We start from the raw sequence: 15,181 nt of genomic DNA, 5'->3' as shown, positions 1-15,181 counted from the left end.
ACACATGTGAATCGGCCATCTAGTAATAATTCGGGTTACCATGGGAGATTCGATTGGTAAGGTAGATTCAATTTACCTTATGAGAGACTCCTAGGATAACTCAATTGACGTGCTTCTTACTTCGATACTACAATTTCCAATTATTCTTGAATTTTCTTCATTTCTTTTATCGAACAGTTAGACACACATAATTTAAAAAAATAATATTTCAAACATTCTCGAAGGTAACTTATCGGTCAAGGTTCGCATTATTATGTGTCGGTAACACAAAGAAATGGCGGGAACAAAATTCTCAGCTTTATTAAGATTTTATAGTAACTATTATTCAGTTATAATTACTCTATTTCCTGGTATTTCGAGAAATGTTACTCTAAACATATGCCAAGGTAAATAAACAGTTGGAATACTCGTCACCTTAGGATGGTAAAACAGCAAAGGCGGCACCTTTCAAAAAAATTCAGTTTCGACATTTGGAAAGCAGCTGGCCAGCACTCGAGCGAAGAATTAATCAAGGGAATATCGTCTCGATAAGAGAAGAACGATTAATTGCTTCGGCGAGATACGATAGATCGCGTGGGTGTGGTTTTAGTGTTAGGTGAAAATTAAAGGGAAAGGAAAAACGAATTAACCGTACGACGATGATGTCATTGCCCCGACAGGTTATGAGCAGTGCGCGGCGAGGATGTCAAGATGGCTGCCACGTACATCTGATCGGAGGTGTGTGCGCTCGCGAAATTTGACGCCGAACCGTGATAAAAGGGACTGTGTTTTTCGAGTCCCTGACATGGTGACAGTGCGTAGTTAGTCGGCCTGTATCCATGAGGACGACTTTGTACACCATCGATGATAGTTCTTGTCGTCGCGGCCGGCGGCGGCTCGCATTGAATCATGTTCAGCAAAAAACTTCATGTAGACGTCAAAAAGTCAACACTGAAGATTCAGGATGTTAAAAAGGATAGCGCTACTCGGTTCAAGCACCTTAAGATCGTACTAGGTGAGCCCCACGTTCTTTGCCTCTAGTTCCGCGTCCTCCTCGTAATTAATCTCGTGCTTTAATTCGTTGCGAAAATTAAAAGCGAATAAACCAGTTTCGTCAGCGCTAACGAACACGACGGTTAAAAGAGGGGGAGAGGGAGCAATTTTGTTAGCATTTGCCGCCTACGCGTCAACACACTCGATTAACGTTATCGTCGACTTCGTCAAAAATTCGGTTGAATGAATTTTCCCATTTGCCAGCGATGTTTAGGATTCTTCCAGTGTCAGCTGTTACCGCATTCGAACATTTTTCGGAGGGACAGTGTATTAGAATGTTTCCTGTAAAACTAAGGCTTTAAAAATAACTGATTTCTAAGCAGCCTTTATACTTTTAGTCCACTTCTAGCATCAGCTGTTTTGCTATTTGAATACTACAAAAAAAATATTCTACTGGAGTTAAATGGTACTAAAATGAAAGTACAATTTGTATAATCCGAGTTTAAAATACAAATGAACCTTGGTTAATCATTGCAAATTTACATGTCATTATGCGTATCTGCATTGATAAGAATTTATTGTTTTTTTTTTTTAGAAGTTAGTAACTTCCAATCGTATTTCATGTTCTATTTTGAGAAGAAAATGATTTGCTTGCGTGTAATTACAATGCAAGGATCGTAGTATCGAGAAGCAGTCAGTATCTAATCACCAAACCGCATGACCACGCTAACCAACCTACCGTGGCCTCCATTTCCATCTAATGTTACATTACTATTGCATGTAGATAGTAGTACATGCTTAAATGTTTAATCATCATTGACCAGTCTTGATAAATTTGAATTCTTAAGAGGACAATCTGATAATTGTAGATAAAAGAGTTTAATTTCTTTTTTGTTCTCTTAAAGACCTGAATATTTGCCATATGTTTTTTATCATGTAGCTATGCATAAGGACAATATTCACAGTGGTCATATGAGAACATAGAAGGAAAAAAGAAGTTCTACTATATAAGTACCTGTACACAAGACCAGTGATGATGTAATAGAGGTTCCACAGCTCTCCCTATAGACCAAACCTCTCATGAAAGAATAGTAGCTCTGATTTCTGATCCTGCCCAACTTATAATAAACGTTTATTATATACACTGATAAAATTACCACTTTCCTATATTGATGTTAACAGGAACAAATTAACAATTGTTTCTAACATGATTTGATGCTGTATTAAAAGAAACATTAGGAAATGTTTTTGTTAATCTATTGTTTTACAGAAAATGTGGACACTGATGAGGCAAAGGGGTTTTTTGAAGGCAACTTCAGTCATGTCTATTTTATTCTGTACGATTGTTTTGTGTCAGCTGAAGCAAACCTCCGGCAAAGAGGTAGGATCATTTGCTGATACAAATTATTTATCTCTAAATCATATAAATTATAACTGCATCGCAAATAAATGTGTACATGACTGCAATTTCTCTTTCTGTCAATGTAGTTTTATTTGTAAGAATATGACTGTGGTGCAATGCAGTTTTATTTATAGAAGTATGACTGTAATGAATGTATCAAAGTTTACATATATCATTTTTCTAATTCCCGGTATTATAATTATTTTACTATTTGCTTGTTTTCTCTCTATTTTGCTGCCAGAACTTTCCTTCCACATTGGTGAGTAAAAGACAGAGATGACAGATGACACTGTATATGTCCCTGGCATGTTGTACAAGTATAACATTATTATAAATAGCATGCACATAGGAGACATACAGACCAGTGCTTTTTTACATATATATATTTTTTTATTAGTCATCAATGTAACCTAGGATAGAACTTACACAGATAAATATGTTGCATTTATTTAAAAAAAAAAAATATTTCCTTTGTAGTGCATAAAGCACATAGGGAGGAATTGGAGCAGGTGTTACAGCTCTTAGAGAAAGTTTTAACTCTTCTCCCTGAGCTTCTCAATAGAAGATGGCAATGTCACAGCCTGGCTAGGATTTTGCAGAAACTTTTACATCCTGGTAATAGTTGGAAACTTCGTAGACAAGCTGTAAGGTACATAAAAAGTTTAAGAATATCCGTAGGAGTAAAGATTCTTACATATATCAGCACCAATGTCTGACATGTTCCAATTTAATTGCAGGTATTTTATTTTGTGGTATCAAGCACTTGGTGAAAATGCCCCTGAGCATATACATCAAATGTTTGCAAGTCTGGTGCCAGGGTTTCCACCCCAGCAACCATCCCCTTACAAATCTGAACGTAAGGCGGATGGAAAGAAGGACAAGCTTGCAAAAGCAATTGGTTGTGATGATAAAGATAAGAAGGAATTTTACGATACGCAATTGTCGCAAAGTACTTTTCACGACAATGCCTCGAATCAGTGTCCCGTCACTCCAGTCGACGGTGGACCTATTTTACCCCCGCAAGGCGGAGAAAAACCTCTTGATAACGAGACTGTTCGATTTTTAGAAGCGTTGCTTGAATTTATGGTTACTCAGGTATATTTAAATGCTTCAAGAAAATATAGCAGGTTTCAGTAATCCCATTAAATGGAACTCTTTTTATGTTCTGTACAGGTCATAAAGATAGAATGGCGAGATAAATCTTCGCGACAGCACAAGACTTTTCAATTTTTATTAGAACGTTTTAAAGTTGCATACCTTCGTCATATTTGCCCTGAGTTCGACGACAATTTCTCCTTGTACAAACCAAATTTAGAATTGCCTACGATGCGTAAACCAACGAATCAAAGTCAGGATAATTATGTATTGTGTAAAGTTGCTTTGATTAAATGGATTGCTAGTTTTACGCATGTCGCTAGAAAAGATGGTCTTTTCGCACATCTTTCTCATAGGTATCCAAATATTAAAAGTATAATATTGTTAGTACACTAGCAGCGATAGCGCACGACTAATACGATGACTTTTGCTTTAGCACAACTCCGAACGAAGAAAGTACGGATTCGGAACTTCGTCGCGTTTCAGTTACACAGAACTCGAGCGATTCGTCTTTACTGTCGCCCGAGTCAACTGTGTCTCAGCCAGAGAATCAAAATCAGGAAGACAATACCGTTTCGGCTGTCACTCTGGTTAGAGAAGTTCTTTACAGTAACAGAGATAACGTGAATTTAGTACACGAACTGTATAGACAAGCATTTCTTCTGGACTTTAACCACGCTGGTGCTATAAGGAAGGCTATAGCCGTTTATAAAGATTGGATTCAAATGAATGTACGTAATCAGTTTCTTCGACGATGTTTTAATATACGTTGGGTAGAAATGTACGTTGGATTTTTCGCTAGGAACTTCCTCCGTTCATGTTGGAATCATTGGACAGTCACAAGGAAAGAGACTCGGAGGACAAGAAGGACCCAAGCGATATCGATAGAAGTCCATCCGAATCCTATCGTCAAACGAGATTGAGGAACGATTCCTACCTCGGTGCTATACACAGAGAAAACTTGTTCATAAGAGCGGGATTACAAAATGTTCTTCAAGTATTCATTACGCAAGCTTCTAATGTATTCTTCTTAGAACATTCTGGACCAAACGCATCCCCAACATTACTCGAAGAACAAACGGATAGCTGTAAAAGGGTTTTGAACGTGTATCGTTACGTCGTTATGCATTCTAGATTAGAACCAGCCACTTGGGAACAGTTGCTTAGGTAAGTGGAAGATACACAAATTTTTTATTTCTTTCTTTCAACTCTCGATAAGAACCTCATCGTGGTGGTTCGACTATGATGACTATTTTTGGGTTCGACTCGATAGGGTACTGCTGCAAATAACGTCGCTCGTTCTCAACGAAAAATCGTCTCGACGCAAAGCTCAAGAAAGCATCGGCGGCAAGCTAGCACCTGCCATATTTCAAACTTTGATCGTCACGTGGATTAAAGCCAACCTAAACGTCGTTATCTCTACTCAGTTGTGGGATCAGTTTTTAGACGTGATAACGTCTTTAACGCAATGGGAAGAGTTAATTCGAGAGTGGGCAGTAAGTTACATTGCGGTAGTTACAAGATTAAAAAAAATGTTCTTGTACGTTGTAACTTGTTTCTCGTAGAAAACGTTGGACACTTTAACGAGAGTGCTTGCCAGACACGTGTATAACTTGGATCTGAACGATCTACCATTGGATAGACTGAGCGAGCAAAAAACTAAGAGGCGTCGCGGCGTTGGGAGTCGTGCCGCTTCCACGGGGAGTGTCCAGCCACCTCGCAAAGGAAGCGTCGATCAAGACAACAGTGCGGTCTCTAAAGAAAATGTTACTGGTAATAAATAGCGAAGCGATACTCCACTTCTTATTTATGCAAGCTCTTCTCAGCGACACGAAATGTTTCTATGCTTTAAATAGACCATCCGATGCGAGACTTGAGAAAAGTGCGACATCTGCCGCGCAGTGCAAGCGACAACTCGATATACAATGGAAAAGCGCGTACGAAACTTCACAGAAATCGTACCCACACCGTGCACAGCGGTATTCCTGGTGAGTCCAGACGTCAAGTTTGAACCCTGATCGAACTTTGGTGACCTATGCAATTCGGTAGTGCCATCTGTGTTGCTGATAGCGCGTGCAATTTATTTATAACTTTGTCTCTTACTTTTTTCGCTTTGATGCGCTGACACTGGTTTAAAAATAACCAGTCTGGTGTCAGCCAGACATTCGTCTCGTCACATTCTTTCTCTTCCCTTCGTTCCCTTCTATTCGTAACATCCACTTTCTTCGTTTTTTGTCGCTTGCTCTTCATTTCAGCCGGTAAATCGTCCGACTAAAATCGTTTCGCCAAAGACATATATCTCCTCAGTGGTTGTGGCTTATTTGTGTATTAAGTGTAAACAATTTCCACGCGCGCAGTACTCCCCCTGTCGATAGAGCAAGACATGGCGCGGCTATTGTCAAGCGGTACCACATCTTCGTCGGGACCTGGAAGGAAAATGTTACCGAACAGACGCGCTAAATCCTTGGATAGCATTATCATAGTCGATAGCGAGCCACCGTCACCTAGGTGCCCGTCTCCGACGCCTAGCAGCGGGGTCGACAGCAACAAAGACAGTCCGATACAAATAGAGAACATTGACGGCAGTAGTATCGGTAAGTAGACGATTTGCTGCTGTTTGTATTAAAGGTACTCCTTCTTTTCGAGTCAAAAATTAATACTCGAAAAAGAGAGTACCCTCTTAAGATACACAAATATTATTTGTTTTTTTTTTTCTTTTTAATTGCATAACAACGTGTGAGCATATTTACAATTTCTAAAATATATCTGTATATGTTTTTCTTGATTTACCGCGCTACAGTTCATAAATGTAATACTAACAGTGAAATATTTACTCGAAGAATAATTTATTTTCTTTTATACATACGCTTTGCTTATATTTTTGCAAATTAACGAGGCTATTTACACACATTTTATATTTTGTGTATGAATATTTATATTGTCGTTTTAATTACTTTGCAGATACTAATGACGCGTCGGAAAGGAGATCTGTTATGGCAGGTGGTGGTGTTCGCGGTTGGTTGCCTGACGTAGCAGTTGTATTATGGCGACGTATGTTATCTGCATTGGGGGATGTGAATAACATTCAGGATCCTTCTCTTCATGGTCAAGTCATGGATTACCTCGTTCAACTCACGCAGACACTTATAAAAGTCAGAATCTGTTCATAAACATTGACATAGATCGCACGGATCTTTGTAAATTAACATTATTTTCTCGCTCTTAAATAGATTCGTTTGAACCAAGGTGTTTCGGGAGACAATCAAGCAACCCCTCCAGCTCCTGAACTTATACCTCCTTTAACAGTCATCGCGCCGTGGTGTTTCAAGGTTGTCAACCTATAAATCATTTAATTCAAATATTTTAAAGGTTGCAAAACTTGACAAGGCAATTTTATGAATACCTATTTTTAGGCCATACAACTTCCCGATCAGTACGAAGTTGGAAAATTAGCAGCGTACCGTTTGATCTGCCTTCTGACAGTTCAGCCGCAGGACATCAATTTACCGAAGCAACACTTGTCCCTTTTCTATCGCGCGGTTCACAACGGTATCGTCAGCAACGACAGTAAAGTACTGCACGTGCTGGTCAAGTACACCGGGCCCAGGTTTTTCAGTTTGAATCTTCCTGGCTCTAGCCTGTTGATCTTAGATTACATTCACGCTGCTAATGTAATATTGAGCAGCCAGGACATCGAGGTAAATAGCGACTTTGCAGTAATATCGTGTTATTATAAAGCTATGAATAATATTGATACGTTACAGGCGCCGAGGACAGAAGCTGTCTCAATAATTGGATCACTACTGTCCTTACCTGCAACTACGGTTAAATTGCCCGTATTGCAACCCACTCCAACAGACATTCTGACCATGACGTGCCCAGACGCAAAGGTAGACAGATACCAGAGTTCACACTTCTAATTTAACCTTATTTTATACTCTATCCTCGCGTACATCGTTTCATTTCAGGAACACATAATCACGATTCTTTTGAGAAGCTGTAGACGAGAACCAACTGGTATAGCAAGATGCGTGGCTCTTTCAAGTATCGCGATGTTCGTGTACAGAGAACTGTGCTGCAAGAATCAACACCCAAGAATCCCGGAATCCGTCACGGTTCTTCTTTTAGCGCTTAGAGTAAGTTTTCTGAATCTGTCATCTAAGACCTTTGTCCACAATTTTTTTGATGTTTAAGGGCATTTTGCATGTTACGATACATATTCGAATTATAATTGAGAGTGATTATTTTGCATCAATGGGATATAGTTAAGTAATAAATGCTGTGTAGTGTATCATTAAAGTTTGTAGTTGCGTCTCTTCAGAAAGGCGGATTTATCTAACAAAATGTTTAAGCTAAGCGTAGTAGTATGGCATAGTAGTAGTGAGAAATTCAGTATCTCTTCCACTGAATTCGATCGACAGCGGATGCAAGGAGCAGAGCGTCGCAGAGCTGGTTTCTCTTTCCCCCTAATGGATCAGGTAGTTTTTCTTGGATTAACCAGCCCATGTCGTTTCCTTTATTACATGTTGTTCCAGTATTTACCTGTCGACTGATGTCTACGTATCTTTAAGGATGCCTGCAACTTTGCATGGTTTTATTGCACGGTCGTCTGTGTAAAATGTCCAATATTTTAATGTCTTTGATTTCATTATAATACCTTACATATGTTAGTGATTAACGTATTTCCCATTTAATACTAATGTATTATACATAAAACCAGTGCAACCGCGATGTGCGGCTACAACATTCTAAAATTCTATTTTCTATCGTATAGGCCAGTCATGCCACTGTTGCACAAGTGGCGTGTGACTCTCTTCTGTTATTGTGCGACAAAGCGGACACCCTTCTGGAACTTTATCCGAATGTGCCATCTAAAATAATCCAAGTGAGTGTTGCGTAAAGATTGCATGAGGAATCAAGTTAATAATCGGCGTAAATTTCAGATTTTATCGGAAACGCTTGGATACATGAGTACTCGAGACAAACGCGGTCCTTTGCCAATATCGATGTTATTCTGTTTGGGCGAATGGGCTATGCACCTAGGTCCTGATGTCTTATTGCGCGTATTTCAGGGAAAACCTCTGCTAATGACTTTGTTCACGGTTAGTAACGTAATTTAAAAGACATCATTTTTATCTCCTCGCGGAAATGATTTGTATGTGTACAGGTTTTGGATAACATGGCCCAAGATAGGGTCACTAAAGGCTTGCTACAGCCAGGTAAACGTCACGAAGACGAGGACGATGACTTCGATCCTGATATTACCTTGGACAACTTGCCTGACGATGCTAGCTTTAAATCGCCTCCGCGAGGCAATATTCAGTCTGTCCAACTAGCGGCAAAAATGGTAACACATAGTTGGTGAGTTCTTTTGATCAAATACGAGTTATAATTTGAATTCTCTTCAGGTAATGATGCATTTAATAAATCACTTGGGACATTTCCCCATGGGTATCGGAGCTGCGCGATTGTCTTCATTGGTTGTCGAGTTGGACGACGTACCAGGAATCGATGGAGACGAATTATCCTCTGCCATTTTCCACGCACCGAATATACAATTGCTAATGTTGTCCAACTCCGTGATAATGTCACTCGTGGAGCTGGCCGCATTGGACGCTCCTGGCGGTGGCGTCACTGCTGGATTGACCACTGCTCCGTCGTTGGTCAGAGTTTTGTTGCGGGATCTGGCAGGGAAAGCGTCTTGGGATAGTTCAATTTTATACAGTCAACCTTCGGTTGACGATGATGTTCCGATAGCATTTACAAAACATGGTAATGAAAATGTTAATAAGTATGTTTAATTTTTCGAATATTAATATTTCAATTTACACATGTCAATTATTTCAGTCGAATGGAAAACAAAAATTCACGGTGATGACTTGAGCAGCGTCATGACGTCTCAGGCATGCACGCCGCGACACACGATACGACACCGTGAACCTCATGTATTGCCTACGTTTGCAAACGGCGCAAGCGATATGGATAACCTGGACGATGTATGGACGATATACTATATTATTTATTTAGCTGTTCGATCTTGTATCAACTTAATATTTATGCTTTCAGCTCTTACAATATATAGGACATACAAGTCCCGAAGTATTAACCAATCCAGAAATCGCACTTAACGCGCCAGCTAACCCACCCCAAGGGCAGCATCTCGAGAGCGAGACTATCGCGACCATTCTGAACCAGAGGAATGCGGAACAAGAGCATATCAACAACTGGAATCAGCACATCAGGTAAATCATACGTACTTGATACTTTAATTTTGATTTTGAGGTTAGGTGTTATCGGTTCTTCAACCCAGCTCTGTACGTTACTGTTTCAGCATGTGTGCAACAGCAATAAGTCCACCATCCTGTCGTCCACCTCCAGCGCCATTTCACCACTGCCGTCTTCTGTTTTCGCACCTGGGTTTGTCGGGTTGGGAGCAACGTAGAAAATTGCATTTACTATCGAAAAATGAGAAACTCTTGCGGGAACTCCGTAACTTGGACAGTCAGAGGTCCAGGGAAACCCACAAAATAGCAGTAATTTACGTCAGTCAGGGCCAGGAGGATAAAAATTCCATATTGAGCAACGTCACGGCTAGCAAAGAATACGAGAACTTCATCGCGAGATTGGCTTGGGAAGTGGAGCTTGAATCGCACACGGGTTTCCTAGGCGGTCTCGTGCCTGGGAAAGCGTCTGGCGTTACTGCGCCTTACTTTGCTACATCTTTCACCGAAATTCTCTTCCACGTGGCAACGAGAATGCCTTCCGATAGTACTGAAAGTTTACTGCAAAAGGTAAGTTTTATTTCTCATGCTATGGAAACGACGTATACTAACAGGACAAGATATCTTAAGGCGAAATGATTTTTAGACGCGGCATCTTGGCAACGACGAGGTTCACATAGTTTGGTCCGAGCACTGGAGAGACTACCGCAGAGACATAATACCAACGGAATTTTGTGATGTTTTAATAGTAATTTATCCATTACATAATAAATTATATAGAGTTCAAATTTCTCGGAAGGCAGAGATCCCCTTTTTTGGACCTCTGTTTGATGAATGCATCGTGGAAGATCGAGTTCTGCCCGGATTGGTGAGGACAACAGCTCTGGCAGCGAGTAGGGCGAAACGGTCCACGCTTACGTTGTATCAACATTAGTAAGTCCCATCTTCTTTGTCACCGATAGTATTTATACGTTTAGTTTATTCAAAATATATATATATATTTATCATTTCAGTTACGAGGAGAGAGCGAGGTCCATTGATACCGTTATGAGAAACCATAAAGAAGCGACCACGTTCGAGGAATTCACAGCTAACGTGTATTCTCCGGTGCAGCCGCCGAGCCCGTTCAGCGGGGCTTCTTCCGTATCTGGTTAGTTTATATAAGTTAGTAAGAAAACAAATGATAAAATTCACTATAACTGTCTCTAGGTAACTGCAACTTAAATTAGCGACATAGTTAAGTGCAAATTCAAGTGTCTGTTTATTTGCAGTTTAATTCAGTGCACAAGTTTTCATTCTTCATAGCAGTCACGACTTCTTCTTAGAATGTCTCATAAGAGCTGAACGGCTCATAGCTGAACAGTGAACCATTTTCAATAGATCCTGCATGAGTTTAGACGTGAATTATTATTATTATCAATATCACACTGTCAGGATCTACAACAAGCGTGCAATCCACAGCGTCGTCAAACCTCGCAGCAGCGCTTATAGATTCTCATCAGGGGCGATCGGGTCTGCGAAGTTCATCGGCGACGAGCAGTGATAACCGCGCGAATAGAGGTGACTAATTCAGTCCACTAACCCCCACCCACCTTGTAACACCACCCAACAAGGTAGTATTATAATTTATTTTTTTTTTCTTTGCTGTTTTATCAACGTTTTGTCTATACAAAGTGTACCTTCTGTTTATTTATCTCTCTTTCCAAAAACTACCCGGTAGTGGTTCTATATATTACAGTATGTTCGTAACTATGCAGAGTTTCGTCCACTGTCTTTAAGTTATGTCCAGCAAATTCCAAACGATTTGCTTACACGAAAGTATTAATATAACCGAACACATATATCGCGTATCGAGAGAGATTTCTTGATAAACAAGAATAGGGACTAATAACAAATATAGTACAACCGCTCTTTGTTTGATATTCACATGTCTCTTAATTATATCTTTGTTTGACAGTCTTACACAATCTATTCAGAGGTAAAACTTCCATTTTACGTGCATATTAGACATAGACTGATTCATATCTCCTTATATTCATGTCACATTACAGATGCCACCTTTATTAATGTTGCTTTATAGACTGATAGTGCAGGACTACGCGTGTATAGTGTCTTGGAAGACTTATAAATAATAAGCTCCCACGTAGAATGCAAAGGAGATTTATTTTATGTTTGAGACAATACTTCCGAGACTCTATGCTCACATAGCATTGTACATTGCAACTAGCTTTTTGCAAATTATATAGTTATACGTGTCTGTCTATAAATGCCATTCCACTCATCTCCTACGATCTGAAAACTAAATGTACAAATATTTCACGTCAGTTGTTGTCTCAAAAATTACGTAAACAATCCCACAGTTCAATTTTTCTAGCTCGCTTAGTTTTATTTTATAATAATAATTATTTCGCTTTACGGAAAGAAAAAGTTTAAAAGTCACTCCACGTAACGTACGAGGTTTTTCTTTGAATTGAATTCACATGCGATTTTATATTGTTTTCCCTTTGGCAAATTGCACGTTATTCTTTTGCTGTTATATATTTGCATATGATAAACAAAACTGTTGCGTTTTTGATTATATATGTAATTATTTGGTGTGCCTTGGTTCGCGATTAAAACTTACGACACGAATCGAAGCAAATTTCGCGTCATTTTGGTTTCAGTTTCCGATGGTAGCAGAGTGTGGTTTAGTAACGACACTCCAGAGAGTACGGCGCTCCATGGAATTTCACCTAGACCCGTAAAGAAGATGTCGTTCAAAACTGGACCGAAGCAGAGGGCGAGCACTCAACCTACACCGCCTGACAGTCCCAGATATAAATAAGGAATTTTGTATCGAAACCATAATAAGGAACATTTTTTGCACAAAAAGGTTGTCCGGGTATATCCTGGAAGTTGTAATTTAAGAGAATTCTTTAAAATGTTAATTAACACAATGCGTGACGATAGTATACAAGAAGACGACCCACTGTTCTCTGCATTGAAGGTAATAGATACGTTAGAGTTGAGATGGCGGGTTCGGGTGACTTACCATTTTCGAAATTGTCTTTGCAGTGGGGCGGCGAAACATCTGATTAGTCTTAGCGTTTTCTGTTTTCCGTCCTTAGGTATAATTTTTATATTAAATGTACAGATCGTTGTTTATTTGTTGCAACGTGAATATTAATTTATTGGAACAAAAATATATGGAAAGATTTAACGGATCATAGGTATACAATAGTAACTATATTCGTTATATACACTTATTAGTGTCATACGACAGCTATTTTCATTGTACAGTACTTTCTTAAGATCAGTTTACCCTTGTACTTGAATAGGTAAGCTTAAATAATTCTATCAATTAAAGCTTCTATCTTAATTTATAACAAAGATAACGAGTCTCTCGATGTTACACACATGCCTTCGTAAAATGTAACTTTTATTTCCTGTAATCTAATGGGTGATAAGAACACGTTTAACTCACGCGTTTACAAGCGTGTCGATTAGAATCAAATATTTTTTAACCATAAAGGTTTTATAAGTCAGCAATGTCACATCTCTTAGTACTGTAATAAGCTGTACTTCATGTTTCGCGTCTGTTTGATTTCTTTCAAACTGTCTACACGTTACATTCCATACGATTAATTTTTTTTCTACGCTTCATCCATTCTGTATCTTTTGAGTAAACTTTTTAACGTATTTCCAAAAAGATCGAAGCATTCCACTTAAGTTTCGTATTTAACTTCAACGACTGGAACATATATATATAAATATATTAGAATCCACGTGTTTAACAGAAGACAATGTCTTAGTTCGTGTACATTGCGTAGAGGAAGAGAACAATTAGGGAACAGTTCTGTTGTCATACCAAAGTTACAGGTACTTGGTGCTTTACGATACTCGAGATATAAGTATTTTAAATAATGTGTCAAAACGTGTTATATTTCCGAAGGTTAATAAATCTTAAAAAAAAAAGACAAAAAAAAATCGAAATCGAGAAGAGTTTTTGAAAGTAAACGAATAATTAAAGATGTATTAAGTAAGAGTAAACTGTTGTTTTGGAAAGATTCATGTTAACACAGTGATAATAATCAAAGTATTAATATATTATTGGTCGCTGTCGATATGAACAGAATTTAGGGAGAAAATTATTATATTGTGGCGAATATCGATACGATGATATTCCAGTTGAGATTGTAGTAGATATTCAACACTTCGGGTTTTTTTACCGTTTTGAGGATTATCAGGAAACCGCATTCAAAAGTAGATAGATGTTAGCAACGAAAAATGTAGGTGAATAATTACTGATGCGCAGACCATGGCCAAAGCAGCATTATTTTTTCACTAATTTATAACGACGTAGAATTGAGACGAGCCGTGTATGTATTGTACATAAATTGTTAAGCATGCGAATGGCGCCGAGATCATTAATGAAAATTATTCTCTGCGAAACATTGTATCGCATCATTGAAAAACTATTGGTCTATATATGCGTATATTCGATATATACATACGAAGAAGAAGAAGAAGAAGAAGAAAGGAAAAAACTTATTACAGTCTTACGTAAGGATGCTTTCACGAATCGTATCTAAAAACTGTACTTAATTAAATATTCTTCATTAGTACCATTACGATAACTACTTGCTATTATTTATGTTATAAATATACAAATTGCTGTTAACATTATTAGCTTAGTGCTGAACTATTTTTCTTACTGGACATTACGCTTGTAATACATCGTAAGGAAACTCATGAAAATGCAAGGAAAACACGAATGAAATCTACTCTCGATGTCGTTTCCGTTTTCCAAAATTTGTTTCCTTTAATTTGTTATGCGTTCAAGCTACTGCAAATATTAATTGTTCATTTGAGATGTCTTTTTGCTCTCGCGCAGTTTTTTTTTTTTTTGTTTGGATCTGAAATAGAAAACGAGTGCAAAGGATATGTGTTTGCAATCCATTGCTTCTATATGAATGTTAAAAAGAGGTTATACATATATCTATGTACAATTGATTTATTATACCTAGCGCGAAGAGTTCTACACGTTGTCATCTGATTCTACTATTTGCCAAATAGAATCGTGTCTGATTTCCTGTTAACATTAAATTAAACAGATCGCAATCGTTTCGAATCTTTGGGAACAGTGTGGAATTAGAATTTCATAGCATAACATAGGGTTTCTGAACACTTTATCAAAATTTCTGCTGTAAAGTCTGTACCATGAAATTCGAACTCCATTAAAAAAAATGATTACAGGATTTACAGCGTTCTAGAGGAAAATAGGAATCGGATAGGGAAACATATAATTCCGTATTCGAACGCGTTAGATAGTTTCCCGTAGGGAGTGGTATTCGGAATTGATCTAAAAAAAAAAACACGTTATCCTTCTGTAACTGAAATTCGTTGCCCGAGGGTTTCTCTGATATCGTATTAATTGTACACATTTCTGCAATGGAATGTACATTTTATTGCACAATAAAATTGTGATGAATCTTGAATATCTAACGAGGAT

General features: G+C 38.4%; 1 protein-coding gene across 11 annotated transcripts; it reads left to right on the top strand.

Annotated features, from left to right (window-relative positions):
- Positions 1-659: 659 nt before the first annotated feature.
- On the top strand, positions 660-15,167 carry LOC128893868 (probable Rho GTPase-activating protein CG5521). 11 transcript variants are annotated; one of them, XR_008461416.1, is made up of 29 exons: positions 660-994; positions 2,243-2,353; positions 2,616-2,633; positions 2,852-3,023; positions 3,112-3,469; positions 3,548-3,825; positions 3,906-4,200; positions 4,272-4,636; positions 4,743-4,965; positions 5,035-5,242; positions 5,326-5,457; positions 5,827-6,063; positions 6,431-6,621; positions 6,700-6,798; positions 6,883-7,167; positions 7,234-7,359; positions 7,438-7,605; positions 8,244-8,354; positions 8,413-8,571; positions 8,637-8,816; positions 8,878-9,241; positions 9,317-9,465; positions 9,536-9,711; positions 9,801-10,260; positions 10,337-10,623; positions 10,704-10,840; positions 11,152-11,303; positions 11,648-11,668; positions 12,354-12,455. XR_008461416.1 is itself a non-coding variant. In XM_054155157.1 (29 exons), the coding sequence occupies exons 1-29, from the start codon at positions 889-891 to the stop codon at positions 12,512-12,514; spliced, it is 5,685 nt and encodes a 1,894-aa protein (XP_054011132.1). In that variant the 5' UTR covers positions 660-888; the 3' UTR covers positions 12,515-15,167. The 11 variants fall into 11 exon arrangements, 9 of the variants coding, with proteins under 9 accessions (XP_054011132.1, XP_054011134.1, XP_054011130.1 ...); XR_008461415.1 differs by having other exon boundaries at positions 11,125-11,303; XM_054155157.1 differs by having other exon boundaries at positions 5,845-6,063; positions 11,125-11,250; positions 12,354-15,167.
- Positions 15,168-15,181: the final 14 nt, after the last annotated feature.

This window comes from Hylaeus anthracinus, unplaced genomic scaffold, assembly GCF_026225885.1.
Source record: "Hylaeus anthracinus isolate JK02 unplaced genomic scaffold, UHH_iyHylAnth1.0_haploid 3, whole genome shotgun sequence".
Lineage (NCBI taxonomy): Eukaryota > Metazoa > Arthropoda > Insecta > Hymenoptera > Colletidae > Hylaeus > Hylaeus anthracinus.
This window is presented reverse-complemented; position numbering and strand designations above follow the sequence as displayed.

Bases quoted from the DNA above. Each gene is read 5' to 3' on its own strand.
- LOC128893868 (XM_054155155.1), top strand. From the start codon at position 889: ATGTTCAGCAAAAAACTTCATGTAGACGTCAAAAAGTCAACACTGAAG. The intron at 995-2,242 runs GTGAGCCCCACG...ATTGTTTTACAG, and splicing joins GCACCTTAAGATCGTACTAG to AAAATGTGGACACTGATGAG. The intron at 7,168-7,233 runs GTAAATAGCGAC...GATACGTTACAG, and splicing joins TGAGCAGCCAGGACATCGAG to GCGCCGAGGACAGAAGCTGT.